This window comes from Mytilus galloprovincialis, chromosome 8 (genome assembly GCF_965363235.1).
Source record: "Mytilus galloprovincialis chromosome 8, xbMytGall1.hap1.1, whole genome shotgun sequence".
NCBI classification, from domain to species: Eukaryota; Metazoa; Mollusca; class Bivalvia; order Mytilida; family Mytilidae; genus Mytilus; species Mytilus galloprovincialis.
This window is the reverse complement of record NC_134845.1, coordinates 53,704,792-53,719,415: the sequence shown is the minus strand read 5'-3', so window position 1 is coordinate 53,719,415 and position 14,624 is coordinate 53,704,792. Positions and strand designations below refer to the sequence as shown.

Below are 14,624 nucleotides of genomic sequence, written 5' to 3'. Positions count from 1 at the left end.
GCATGTATGTCAGTGCCTGTTCCAAAACAGGAGCCCGTAATTCAGTGATTTTCTTTTGTTGATGTGTAGTATAAAAAAAATTTTTTTTTTTTCATTTTTTGTACATAAATTAGGCCGTTAATTAGTATTATGGGGGGGGGGGGCCGGAGGGTTATTATTTGAATTGTTTTACATTTTTTATTCTGGGAGTCAGGATGGCTCGTTATCACATAACAAAATTATCCTCATTAACCAAATGTAATATCTGTTTACGAGTAGTTTTCATACCTCGGACGGACCTGTTTAACAAAAATCTTTTGACCACATCAATCTAAACTGACTTTATTTTCTCTTCAGTCTTTCTGCAAATCTATATAGCTGCACAGTACTTAAGTTTTAATTTTAGGTCAAGAGGGACTGTACTATACAAGTTACAGCAATATTGGAAAAAAATTTTGTTCGCATCAATTTATAGTGCCAGCATGCAGGGGCAGATCCAGCCATTTAAAAAAAAGGGGGGGGGGTTCCAACTATATGTTCAAATTCAAAAGCATTGATTGTAAAAAAAGGGGGGTTCCAACTCCTGAACCCCCCCCCCCTTGATCAGCCAATGAGCATGTCCTCTTTTTATTCAAAATATCGAATCATAAACAAATATCAGTAGTTTTCATACTTCAGACTGAGTCGTATAATAAAATCTTTTGACCGCATCAACCGAATCTTACCATATTTGCTTTTTTTTTATGTAAATCTAAATAGCTGCACAGTAATTCAGTTATAATTTTAGGTCAAGAGGGACTGTAGTATATAAATAACTACAATATTGGAATTGAGAGTGCCAGCATTTCCTATTTTTATTCAAAATATCGCATCAGTAACAAATATCAGTCATGTCAGTAGTTTTCATACCTCAGACTGACAGTAACATGTAATCATGTGATAAAATTATATGTCTGCATCAATCAAAACTGACCATATTTGACCGCATCAACCAAAACTGACCATATTTGACCGCATCAACCAAAACTGACCATATTTGCTCTTTTTTATGTAACTCTTATAGTCGCATAGTAAATCTGTAATATTTTTATGTAAGGATGGATTGTAAAATCATGAAAATACAAATGATAGAAATATGGGAACACAATGCTACCTAATTTCATTTGCATCAATTTAGAATGCCAGCATGTCCTCTTTTTATTCAAAATATTGCATCATAAACAACTATCAGTAGTTTTCATACCTCAGACTGACTGGTATAACAAAATAATTTGTCCGCATCAACCAAAACTGACCATATTTGCACTTTATTATGAACATGATGTGAATCTTAATAGCCGCAAAGTAAATCATGTATATTTTTATATCAGGATGGATTGTTTAATAAAAATGAAAGCAATATTGGAAAATAAAATTATGCTCACATCAGTTTATAGTGCCAGCATGTCCTCTTTTTCATCAAAATTTTGAATCGTAAACTAAATTCAGTAGTTTTAATATCTCAGACTGACTCATGAATATATAACAAAATTATTTGTCGCATCACCCAAAACTGACCATATTTGACAGCATCAACCATAACTGACCATATGTGACAGCATCAACCAAAACTGACCATAACAAGTGAAACTGCGAGCTACTGCTCACTGATGATACCCCCGCCGCAAGTGGATAATATTAATAGTGTAAAAATATGCAAGTATTCGGTAAACAGGAAGTTGTCGAGTGATGAATCTGAAAACGCATCACACGGTATAGCTGACTTATAAAAATCCTGAAACCAAATTTCAGAAATCCTTGTATTGTAGTTCCTGAGAAAAATGTGACGAAAATTTTCAACTTGGCTATCATGTGTAAAATCATACAAGTGTTCGGTAAACAGGAAGTTGTCGAGTGATGAATCTGAAAACGCATCACACGGTATAGCTGACTTATATAAATCCTGAAACCAAATTTCAGAAATCCTTGTATTGTAGTTCCTGAGAAAAATGTGACGAAAATTTTCAACTTGGCTATCATGTGTAAAATCAGACAAGTGTTCGGTAAACAGGAAGTTGTTAAGCGATGAATCTGAAAACGCATCACACGGTGTGGCTGACATATATAAATGTTGATACCAAATTACAGAAAGGGTGGATGTGTAGTTCCTGAGAAAAATGTGACGAAAGTTTCATGGGACGGACTGACTGACGGACTGACTGACGGACTGACTGACGGACGGACGGACTGACAGACAGAGGTAAAACAGTATACCCCCTTTTTTTAAAGTGGGGGTATAATTACACTTTGTTATGAAAATCTTAATATATATATAGCCGCATACTAAAACACTTATGGTAATTCATATACCAGTAACGATGGATTGTATAATTCAAATGACAGCAATATCAATGAATATTGGAACACATTGGCTACAAAAATTTCCACATCAATTTAGAATATCAGCAAGTCCTCTTTTTATTCAAAATATTGAATTGTAAACAAATTTCAGTGGTTTCGATATATCAGACTGAGTGAGTGTTGTTTTAACAAAATTATTTGACCGCATCAACCAAACTGAACTTATTTACACTTTATCATGTAAATATACATGTATATGGCCTCATTGTAAACATGGTAAACCAATGTTATTTCTATGTGAGGACGGATCGTATGATAAAAATGACACCAACTTTGAAACACAATACACCTTATTGCTAATCCTGGCTGACCCGGCCTCTTGAACTTTTGAAGCATACAACAATGACTTTTCCATTGTGGCGTCAGATATTTTGTTTTATGACGTCAAAATTTTACGGGAACCTGTGTGATATCCAGTAATGGCAGACAAATTGCGACAAGGTGTATTTATACCATATCTAAGAATTTAGCGCGCCGTTATTTCCTCTCTGTATCCATAATAATGAACCGTCATTAAACATGCTAAAGTGACTTTTTAACATGTTTAAGTCAGTAGTTTGTGATGGTTTTTTTTTTTAAAACAAAACTATTTAATGGCATCACCCAACACTCACATAACTGATTCGTATACTTTATTTTAAAAATAAAATAAAAAGTACATGTATGGGAAGTTCTCTTCTTGGAATAGTATACTGTAAATATAATTTGAAGAAGGCAAAGAAAAATGCATGATTTTGTTTGTAGCCGAACGTCCAGGGGCAAATGTTTCATTCATGTTCAGATCCAGTATATTTTTCTGAGTTTGAGTTCCAGACTCCCAGATATCATTTATTTATATAATCGTTATGGATAAGTTTGGCTAAGACGAGATGGTGCAAATGTATATAGTTTTTTTACGTTACACAACACTTTTTTCATTAATATCCCATAATTCATCCACTGTACAATTTTCGTTTGAACATTTGTCAAAACAGAATTATAAATGAATGTAAATCCAAGGCAAACAAGGTAAATTACGATTAAAATTCCATGAATTAAATGTAGAGTTTTATTTAGGAGACTGTTAAAAACGGGGAACGAAGAAACGTAAACAATGATGTTTCCGTATGCAATCTTATAAAAATATCTCCGATGAGTTGGATAACCTTCTATTCACTTCGATATTTGTACATGTAACGTAATAAAAGTCGTTTGATTAGTAAAAAATATAGAAAATCTGCTATTTTTATATAGCAAAGTAATTGGAAGTGATTTATTTCTTCTAAATTCTAAAGTGCCCTTACTGCAGTGACGTCATTTAGAACTGTTCTACAGTCCTGACTGATTAAGTCCGTTCTGCTGACAGTTCTACGGTTAGAAGTGATTTGGACAGTTCTACCTAGAACTGATCCTGACAGTTCTACCCTAGAACTGATCCTGACAGTTCTACCTAGAACTGATTTAGTCAGTTCTACCTAGAACTGATTTAGTCAGTTCTACCTAGAACTGATTTAGTCAGTTCTACCTAGAACTGATTCTGACAGTTCTACTTAGAACAGTTCTAGGGTAGAACTGTTCTAGGTAGAACTGTTCTATGACAGGTTAGAACAGTTCTATGACAGAATATTCTGACAGTTCTAATGAGAGGTTAGAAGTGATCTCCACTGTACGTCTGAGTCAGTGACAACTCTACAACAGATGTATCCATCGGATCGCCATCAATGATGGTGATACATGGCTGTGTACATAATGTATATACAACTCGTCTAAACATCAACCCAACAATGTTAGATCTGTAAATTTGCTTTCGCAAATTTTTGGTTCTTCCCTCGCCGGGATTCGAACCCATGCTACTGTGATATCGTGACACCAAATCGCCTGCACTGCAGCTGTCCCGCTAGACCACACGACCACCTGGGCTCTACAAAAATAAAGCTTTCAGTGGTCGTGTGTTACCTTTCCTCGTCAGTTTTAATCTAGCGGCGTACTACAATACATGATATATAAGGCATGAAGATGTTATTGTTACAGATCAGCTAAATTATCTATAGTAAAGGATCCTACAAATATATATATGTGTGTGAATGAAACGTATGACACCAGAAAAAAATTACTATGTAAAGAAAAACAAAGATTATAACAAATAACATCTGGTTATAACTCTTTTATTTTTATTTTTTGGGCTATGACCATTAGTTCTTGATGAATGTAAATCCGAAATATTATGTCAGACGCATGGAATAATTGAACAACTTTCTTATTTCACTACTATTAAAGAACTTCAGAGTAATATTGATTTTTTTGTAAAATTTATTTTTTCAAAATTGTAAACTATATAGTGCAAACATATTTTACCTTGTTCTAACTCTTGTGCTTCAATATTAATTTCTTCAATTTGTTTTTCAGAAGTCGATTGTTCAATGGCTTTCCAAGTAGCAAGGTTTTCGTCAATCTCTAAAAACATAATGTACATTATACTGTTTATTTTATTTTTTTTCAGTTTATTGCCATTAGTTCTGTGGCTAAATTCCAACAAAAAAAAACAACTAATTGGTCATTTCTTTTTGCTTCGCATCACGGTGCGGAGCTATTATCAGTCGACATTTACGCCATCTTGAATTTATTACTGTTTTGATTGGTTGCATTATGGTTCGGCTGAGATAAATATTACAGACTTTACTCATTCAGGATTAGATATCAAATGCCGGAAAATTAACTATTTATATTTCAGTTTCGATCAACAGTCATTAATTCAAGTTCGTTTTTTATGCATATATGTCACAGATAATATCAATATTGAAATATCAATTATTGATGCGGGTTAATTTGCTTTGTTAATCTGCAATATGCACGATTTGTTTGGCAACACAATGTTCCTATACAATTTTCACAAAAATGCATTACTAGTATCTATATTTTATAACTCTTGACAATCTAGGCACACCTTTAGAGAGACACACCACAAGAGTCGTGTAAATTATATTTTTTAAACATTTTCAACAAGTAATTCAAAACTTTTAAAAGCATGTGTCAGTGTGTATAACACACAATTTTAAAGAAAATCCATTTTATATCAATCAATATCTTAGAATACCACATTACAATACTAAATCAACAACCACACGCACACATATTACCATAAATTATAATAGTGCGAAGCAGTCCATAGCTTTTTAGAAAGCTCAAACTTGTTACTCTTGTCTTTGTTACTTTGTGCACAATTTAAAATAGAAGTATATGTAAAACTAAAAGCTATCAGACGCCACAAAATTTTCTTCTGGATACTATTTTATGATCATAAACAAGTTTCTGTCCAAGTTTGATAGAACTCGTTGATATTTTAAGAAAGTTATTAAAATTTTAAAAGCTTTAGCCATAGAGTGAACATGTGTGCACGTAAGCGGCGATGACGATGAAATGTATGATCCTTATGTCCTGCGTTTGAACTAAAAGTCGCAGTCGCGACAGAAATAAAAAAAAAATGAACCAACTTCCAAAACGATCAAGGAATCTGTAATGATGAGTACCTAAATTGCTTCAATGCACATCTTTGGTAATCGAATAACAGATGTTTTGTATCATTTCTTCCTATATTTAGAACAATTTGAAATGAGTCCATGCTGAATATTCATTTTTTAAGAAGTGAATGCTTGAAACATATATTTCACTTGATCATTTCTAAAGGATGACTTCATGTGAACGTTGCATGGCGGCAATTCCTTGGATTTTACTTTTTCCAGTGCATGCTTCATTCGATGATATATAACAGTATATAGCGTACAGTTTGTGTATATTTATGAGGGAAGATCACAAACCATCTTGCTTTTCCCTAAAATTGATTGAAACTACATTTTATAAAACCCCATTTTGTGGGTCAAATTAAACAATGCAAATAATTCAGACCAATTTCTTCGGGAGTTTGTAATTTGATGAAATCTAAATGTTTCTCATTTCTAAAATGTTGCATTAAGAAAAGTGTCAAAAATTCAACAGAAACTGTTTGTCTCAATTTAATTATTTTTAAATTTTTTCCAATATTTGTTTTGATAATCATTGATCAAAGGCTTTCATAACGAATTTTATATCTCCATACTCCATAATTTCAATGCTATTTTTCTTAAATCTACGACAACATAATTGATTAAAAAAAATATATCCAGAAAGTACAACACCTCATCAATATTTATCAAGAGTAACATCGAGAAGCCCAAGGTCAAGGTAACTTAGGGATTCTCTGCATGAACTTTCTCAATTTTCTATTAAATTGTGGCATATAATTATCTCCCTTAATTGAACTCTTTAATAGAAGACCCCAAAAGATTGAGTTACATATCAGCTTCAAGTCGCAGAAGACACAATGTCAACGAATCAATGATATGCATTGTCTTCCTAATGTGGTTTTAATGTTTCCATGAAGTTATAGATTGAGTGTTCTTTTTCTCAGTATTCCAAGATTACGTGTCAAACTAACATCAACATCAAACCATCATCTCAAATTTGTTCTTTCCATTCTTTTCTTGACAACATTCAGACGTACATCTTTTACAAAACAGGATCAACCCATCTTCACTTTGTTATGAATTAGATTTTGTGCTGGACTTTGTAATAGACGTTTATAACATGTGTAATGTCAAATTATAAAAAAGTCAAATTGTTGAGTCTCAAAGAAAACTTTTCACAGCTATTTTTTTTGAATGGGTGAAATATCTGTTTTAGCATCACTTATAGAAGCAAAGCACATAAATTCATATATTTATTGCATAAAATGTGTTTTCTATGAATGTGATAATCATTTTGATAATGTGTTGTGTTAAAAAAAGATAAAAGTACAAACCTGTGCCTTTGCATTTCTTTCTGAGGAAACAGAATATGCCTAGAACAGCCAATACTGAAACGGAAAGAGGTATATGTTGATCATCTGCATCAAATTCAATGATATGACAAAAAACATATACTAATGTAGCAGCGTAATTCATGCATTGAAAAGTGTATAAAATATTACATACTAGATAGCCAGTCCAATAATGATCACTTATCATTCATGTTTTAACAGACATCGACTAAAATTACCACTTTATACAGAAGTAGCTAAATCACAAAAGGTACATAAATAAAATTGCACTGAAGCACTTACTGACTTTTGATAAGGAAACAGCTATATCCAGATTAAAATAGTTGTCTAAGATCTCAACCATGCCAGCTTTATCTCAGTTAGAGGACAAGAGAAAAGATGCATTTCAGAAAAAAAATACATAACAAAATCGTCACCAGAACGGCAACTAATCCGTTAAAATTAATGTTAAATAAATACCAAAGTAAAACAAAACAACTACCCAACAAAAATAACATATTCAAACAAGAACTATAAGAAATTCAAAATGTCATATTAATATTTATTGTTTGATTGTGAAACAGTGGTTTAGATAAAAAGGGGAAAAACACATTCGTTTAAACCTTTGGCTTACGTATTGATGCTGCTAGCGTCCACTTTACAACTCCTTGATCTGCAACACGTGCATTTTTATATGCTAAAAAAGATAATAGTTACAGTTAGTCCCAAATTTTGCTTTTTTTTAGTGGACACTGCATCACATACATTTACGTGAGGGACATTTCCCTGTATAGGTCAATTATTTGCGATATAGGGAATCATGGTAAGGTGAATATGTATGTCTGACATTAACTTCCTGTCAAGCTTGTACATATAAATCATGTGGACATATCACATAAATTTCACACGATTTGGGAATTGCACGAAAAATAATTCTTTTTAATTTATTAAATTTGAAGATTCAGATGTTATTTGCATTACTCTATTTTGAAAATTTATTTGAATTTCCTGTTTCCTCAATTTATATTTGCACGTGATATTTACAAGAATGTCAAAGATTGTTTGAAATTCATGTAAAAATCAATTCATGTAAAATAACATATTTTAGGGAAATTTCCCTTGTGTAGAAGAAGTCGGTCAGTTCAAGTGTCTCTTCAAATGTGCATGGTCTAGTTGCAATTTCATACTTTTATATATACATATATATATATACATCTCGTATATATATATATGCATGCTCAGTTTTGAAGCGTGTGAACACCATATAAACAAGTTGTAATCGAGTGTCAGCAAACATGATTGTCCTGCAGAGGTCTTATCTAGAACAGTTAAACAAGTATGGACACAACTTTTAATTTAAACTATTTGTATTTGGATTGTGATTGAATATTTGATCAGAAAAAGGTTTGTGACACAAAATGACTGCAGTCAAATGACTAAAACATACAAATTGGACAGTTACCTATTACGGGGCGGGCATGAATATACAAAAGAAGAGTTGAAAAACATATAATTTTATTTATCATTAATATAATAACTCTCTCAAAAATCTATAAAACTTATCTGAAATTATCTTAAAAAATGTCAAAAATGGCCAGTTAAATTCAAATATTATTTATACAGTCCCACAGATCAGGAAACAGAAATTTTTTAAATAAATCTGTCACTCCAATTATAATCATATATGATGTTATATTTCCCTGATCTAATTATAACGAACACGATATTTGCAAATTTGAAGGGTTATTTCCATTTGAACAGATAGTTCTCTAAAATTGTAACATCATGTAACACAATGTACAGTATATCTATTTTTAAATTATAGTCAAATATAGTTAAGAATTCTAAATAACTTTTCTTTCATTTGTCACAAACTAATACAGGTCTACAACTTATCTATCAATGTAACATCTTTATATGTAATGAAATATATCCTATAATAAAAATGGATAATTATTTAATTAAAGGAGTTCATTTCATATTTTTGTTATAAATATAATATAGAACTAAGAAAATTAGTTTATACAGATACAACTAGTTTTTACAGAATAACAAACAAACCTATCACAAAATTCTTCAAAAAATTTCACAAACAAGAAAATAATCAAAAATATCATTTATCATTAATACAATGTCTTTTAAAAAAAATTAAATATAAAATGAGTTATTTCCCTTTGTACACAAACGGATTACTTCATCAAAAAATTAATTCTTGGGAAAGGGCTTTAACTGAATAACGAGAAAAGCTCAAATCGTGAAAATTAAACTCAACTCTCATTAAGTCACAGGAATCAACATATCTAATTGGAAAATATTTCTTCAAATGTTTTCATGTATATGGACGGACACTGTTTGACAGCCCAGGGGTTTCATTATCTTTCATGTTGACTGGTACTTTCCATGTTTCTAGGTGGTACTTTTCAATTTATTTCATGAATATCTTATATACAAATTCCTACATTTAGGCGGTACTTGTCAATAGCATAGGAGGGTAAAAGTACCGGGTACCGCCTCCTAATGAATGGCCTGACAGCCGTCCACCTGCCCACCCCCCGTACATCCCCATATCAATAGCCGTTTTTTTTACTTAAACATAAGATTATTAAGATGAAGACCTTTACCAAAATTGAAATACATTTTGTTGTACTGATCGATGAGTTATTTAGCTCATTTTTTCATATTCTAAAATAGTACCTGATTTGTTGGTACATAGTAAAAAAAAAAAGAACGTCATGTTTTTATAATACTCATATGGTCGGACCGTGTGCGTACGGTACGGTCCGACTTATTTTAAGTTAACTCATCATAGATACCAGGATTAAAATTTCATATTAACGCCGGATGCGCGTTTCGTCTACAAATGACTCATCAGTGACACTCGAATAAGAAGATGGTACAGTTAACTGGTTAGATGCAAATGTATATTACAGATCAAGATAAATGAAATCTCGAATCAATGTTAATGGATAATTGTAAATTAGATAAAAACTTAATATCTTTACTATAAAAAGACAGGTGATTTTAATCTATTAATCTCTTGTATATCTTATACTTTCCTTAACAAGTTAAGTTGTATTATCAATATTACATGTAGAAAATGTATATACTATCAACATACCTATTACATACGACTCAAATGATGAATTGAAAGTAGTTAATGATATTTCAGGATCTTTGGGTAACCTGACAAGAAAATAAAAATTAAAAGCAATAACATCGAATAACCAGTTATGTTATTAAAAGTATTATATAAATGAAATAATAAGAGAGAATCTTAACGACAACAATTAAATGAAGACAACAATAGTATACCGCTGTTCGGAACTCATAAATCTATAGAGAAAAAACAAATCCGAGTTACAAACTAAAACTGAGGGAAACGAATCAAATACAAGAGAACTACGACACAACAGAAACACATCATTTAAATGTAACACGCACAGAAACGAACTATAATATAACAATGGTCATTTCCCTGATTACAGGGCATTTTGACCCGATACATATCTAGACGTTTTGAACAACAAGTAGTTGTGACTATACAAATTGTCAAGCTCATAATCAACTTGTGTGTAGAGAGTAGAACAAATTGTGAATAAAAGAACAGATCATCACTGATCTTCTTACTCTTCAAATACAGTGAGATAGCCGTGGTGTAGTGGTTAGTGCATCGGACTACTAACACAAAGGTTCCTGGTTCGATTCCCGTCTGGGATGAAAATTTCAGGGACAGAATTTTCGGCTCTCCCTTGATACCATTTTGCGAGTATGGTCTTGAGAAAACGATGATAGTCCGTCGGAAGGGGACGATAAATGGCTGACCCGTGTTAAGAGAGAGCAATATCTCTTGCACGTGAAAGACACCCTTGTAGATTTCGAAAAAGAGCAGGCTAATGCCACTACAAAGCAGCACTCGCACCCACAAAGTGGAAAGGGATTAATATAAGTTGCAAAACTTGTTTCCCAATCCACAATAAATAAATATGTTTAAACTAAATATACATTAGAATGACAACATATAGGACAGAGAAACGAATAATAGCTAATAAAAGGAACTAGGCAAGACATTTTAATAATTCAAATCTTTGATATAAGTTTGATAAAAATATGGGAAGAATTGAAAGTGTGACAGCACTAACAAAACATAACCTACAGACGTACAGACGTACATATTGACGTTGTTTCTTTGTTCCAAACAACATTTGCACAGTGGACAATAATATTTTTACTGAAGGATGATACAGTCCATAAATACTAAATCATTATTCTTATAAATTTCAATGGTTGATAAAGTCTTCATTTACTCATTGTTCTTATTGATAAACTTATACTTATCAGGGGCGGATCCAAAAAAAGGGGGGGGGTCCCAACCCAGGACAAAAGGGGGGGTACCAACTATATGTCCCCATTCAAATACATTGATCGTTCAATAAAAGAGGGGATTCCTCCCCTGAATCCGCCAATGCTTATCATCAATGTCGTATACCTGCAAACATTTTAAAATGCCAATGGAGGTTTTACGTGCAATATTGCTCTTATAGTCACAAAAACCTCAAGGGCCTTTATATATATATGTTAATGTTGTTTTTTGGATTCTTCATACTTTTACAGCCATTGTAAAATTAATTGTTTTGTTTATGGATCTCTCAAATGTTCCATCTAGTGCCTCAATAAAGGTGTGTATGGGGGGGCGGTGGTAGTAACCATTGGTAGGTATGAAGCGCATTTATTTTGAAACTTTGACCAGAAAAAATGAATTTTGCCATTAAGGTAGACAAAATGCTTCTTTTATCTTTGCATGTTTTCTTTAATAAAAAAAACTACTTTACTGTGACTTGACTGTTAGGTGTTGCTCTCACTCTATTGGAGTTTATTAAAAATATTGACCAAATATTGCAATGTGTTTTATCAAACCAAACTGTTCAACTGGAAATGTAAACACACTGCTGTCGAAAACAACAGTCAATTCCTGAAAATGAAAGATGGTAAAATAAAGCTTAGTCAAAATGACCAAGAGTTTACTGCAAAAGAATGGTGACATTTTAAAACTAATTTTTATTTCTATATCACCGGGACAAAGTGTTTTAGTTGTTTCGATTGGAAGAGTTATCTTTCTTGCAACAGTGAAATAAACAGTAATGTAACTGAATATAACATGTGTTAATTCAAACTGATATCTCAGTCTGGTTCATATGCATATATACCACCAATATTGCACTTTAAACAAATTTCTGACCAAATTGCAGTTTGTTTTAGCTCCCCAAACAGTTCAACTGGTTAGAAATTTTAGATAGATCTAACAGCTGTAGACATACACATCAAATCGTGGAAATGCAGCGTGATAAAGTAAAGCATACTTACAATCCTATAAGTATCTATATATCATAGGTTTGAACGTAGTTTTCAGTTTAGACTTGTTTATATATATATATATATATATCCACTACATTGATATTAAAAAAATCTTTTAAAGAATTTATATAAGTATACAGTTACTTACTGTAATTGTCGTGTAAAAGATAACTATATACAATTAAAGTTTCTAGTAGTATTTTGTTAATTGATAGCATAATAACTGTCCGAGTTTAAGATTTTTAATTGTTGCTTCTAAAACTAGTAAAATTATTTCCAGTTCTGAGTAATGTTTTTTTTTTTTTCAATAGTGAGTTTGATAGATGTAGCTTAAGAATGAGCAACACCAACCCAATCTAGATAAAGGCAACAGTACTATATCGCTGTTCAAAACTCGTAATTCCATGGACAAAAAACTAAATCGGGGTAACAAACTAAAACTGAGTGAAACACATTAAATATGAAAGGAGAACAACGACACAACATACAAATGTAACACACATAGAAACGGACTAAGCATTAGACAAAATCCGATGAGAATAACAAATATAACATCAAAACCAAACACACGAATTTGGGATAGAAAAGTACCGTCACACGTCTTATAATAATGTGAATTCACACTCAAACACAAGAGAAAACAAACGACACAACTGAAACACAACGTTAAAATGCAACACACACAGAAACCAACTATAATATAACAATGATCATATTCTGACTTGGTACAGGACATTTTTAAAGAAAAAATTTGTAAGGGTTCCACGGAACCCAGTGTCTCGCCTACTTTTGCTGTTAATCGCAGACTCAACCAGATGCTCCGCAGGGCGTAGCTTTATACGACCGCAGAGGTTGAACCCTGAACGGTTGGGGCAAGTATGGACACAACATTCAAGCTGGATTCAGCTCTAAATTTGGATTGTGATTAAATAGTTGACACAGCATAGGTTTCTGACACAGAATGAATGTGTTCTAATGAACTTAAAATTTTTGTTTTCTCTTAGAGCAATTCACTATGCTGTTGAATATTAATCCTCTCAAAAAAATGTTTGAAGAACTTTTCTTTTTTATTTATGAAATTTCAAATGAGAAAAATTGAACCCAATTTTTTTAATCACATCCCCCTTTCCCTTATTCCAAAACTAATCTCAATTAAAATTTCTAATGGAGTTTGCAACAATAACTACTCATTTAAATACATCATAAAATATTAAGATGTAAAAAAACTGCTTGTTATCACTGAATGGTAAAGATTATTTTAATTTATCAGTTGGTAGTAAAAAGTGAATATACATTGTATATTGTATATAACAAAGATTTAAGTTGATTCTGGACAAAGAAAGATAACTCCAATTAAAAAAAAATCTTGCTATTGCACAATATTTTGCAATTAGATATTTCTTGCTTACTATTCTGGACAAAGAAAGATAACTCTAATTAAAAAAAATTTGCTATTTCACAATATTGTGCAATTAGATATTTCTTACCATTGCGCAATACTGTGCAATTGAAAAGACTTGCTATTGCACAATACTTAATATAATAATTTTGGATCCTGATTTGGACCAACTTGAAAACTGGGCCCATAATAAAAAATCTAAGTACATTTTTGGATTCAGCATATCAAAGAACCCCAAGATTTCAATTTTTGTTAAAATCAGACTAAGTTTAATTTTGGACCCTTTGGACTTTAGTGTAGACCAATTTGAAAACAGGACCAAAAATGAAGAATCTACATACACAGTTAGATTTGGTATATCAAAGAACCCCATTTATTCAATTTTTGATGAAATCAAACAAAGTTTAATTTTGGACCCCGATTTGGACCAACTTGAAAACTGGGCCAATAATCAAGAATCTAAGTACATTTTTAGATTCAGCATATCAAAGAACCTAACTGATTCATTTTTTGTCAAAATCAAACTAAGTTTAATTTTGGACCCTTTGGACCTTAATGTAGACCAATTTGAAAACGGGACCAAAAGTTAAGAATCTACATACACAGTCATGACAGTTAGATTCGGCATATCAAAGAACCCCAATTATTCAATTTTGATGAAATCAAACAAAGTTTAATTTTGGA

General features: G+C 31.9%; 1 protein-coding gene across 4 annotated transcripts in view; it reads right to left on the bottom strand.

Annotated features, from left to right (window-relative positions):
• LOC143042207 (uncharacterized) overlaps window positions 1-14,624 on the bottom strand; it is a 175,917-nt gene that overhangs the window by 6,878 nt on the left and 154,415 nt on the right. Inside the window, exons 6-9 of one of the 4 annotated variants that reach the window (XM_076214474.1) lie at window positions 10,308-10,372; window positions 7,824-7,886; window positions 7,193-7,252; window positions 4,714-4,812 (exon numbers count right to left, since the gene is read on the bottom strand). In XM_076214474.1, coding sequence (XP_076070589.1) covers window positions 4,714-4,812; window positions 7,193-7,252; window positions 7,824-7,886; window positions 10,308-10,372 — 287 coding nt within the window. The remainder of the gene's footprint in view (window positions 1-4,713; window positions 4,813-7,192; window positions 7,253-7,823; window positions 7,887-10,307; window positions 10,373-14,624) is intronic. The other 3 variants (XM_076214476.1, XM_076214473.1, XM_076214475.1) reach the window with 3 other exon arrangements.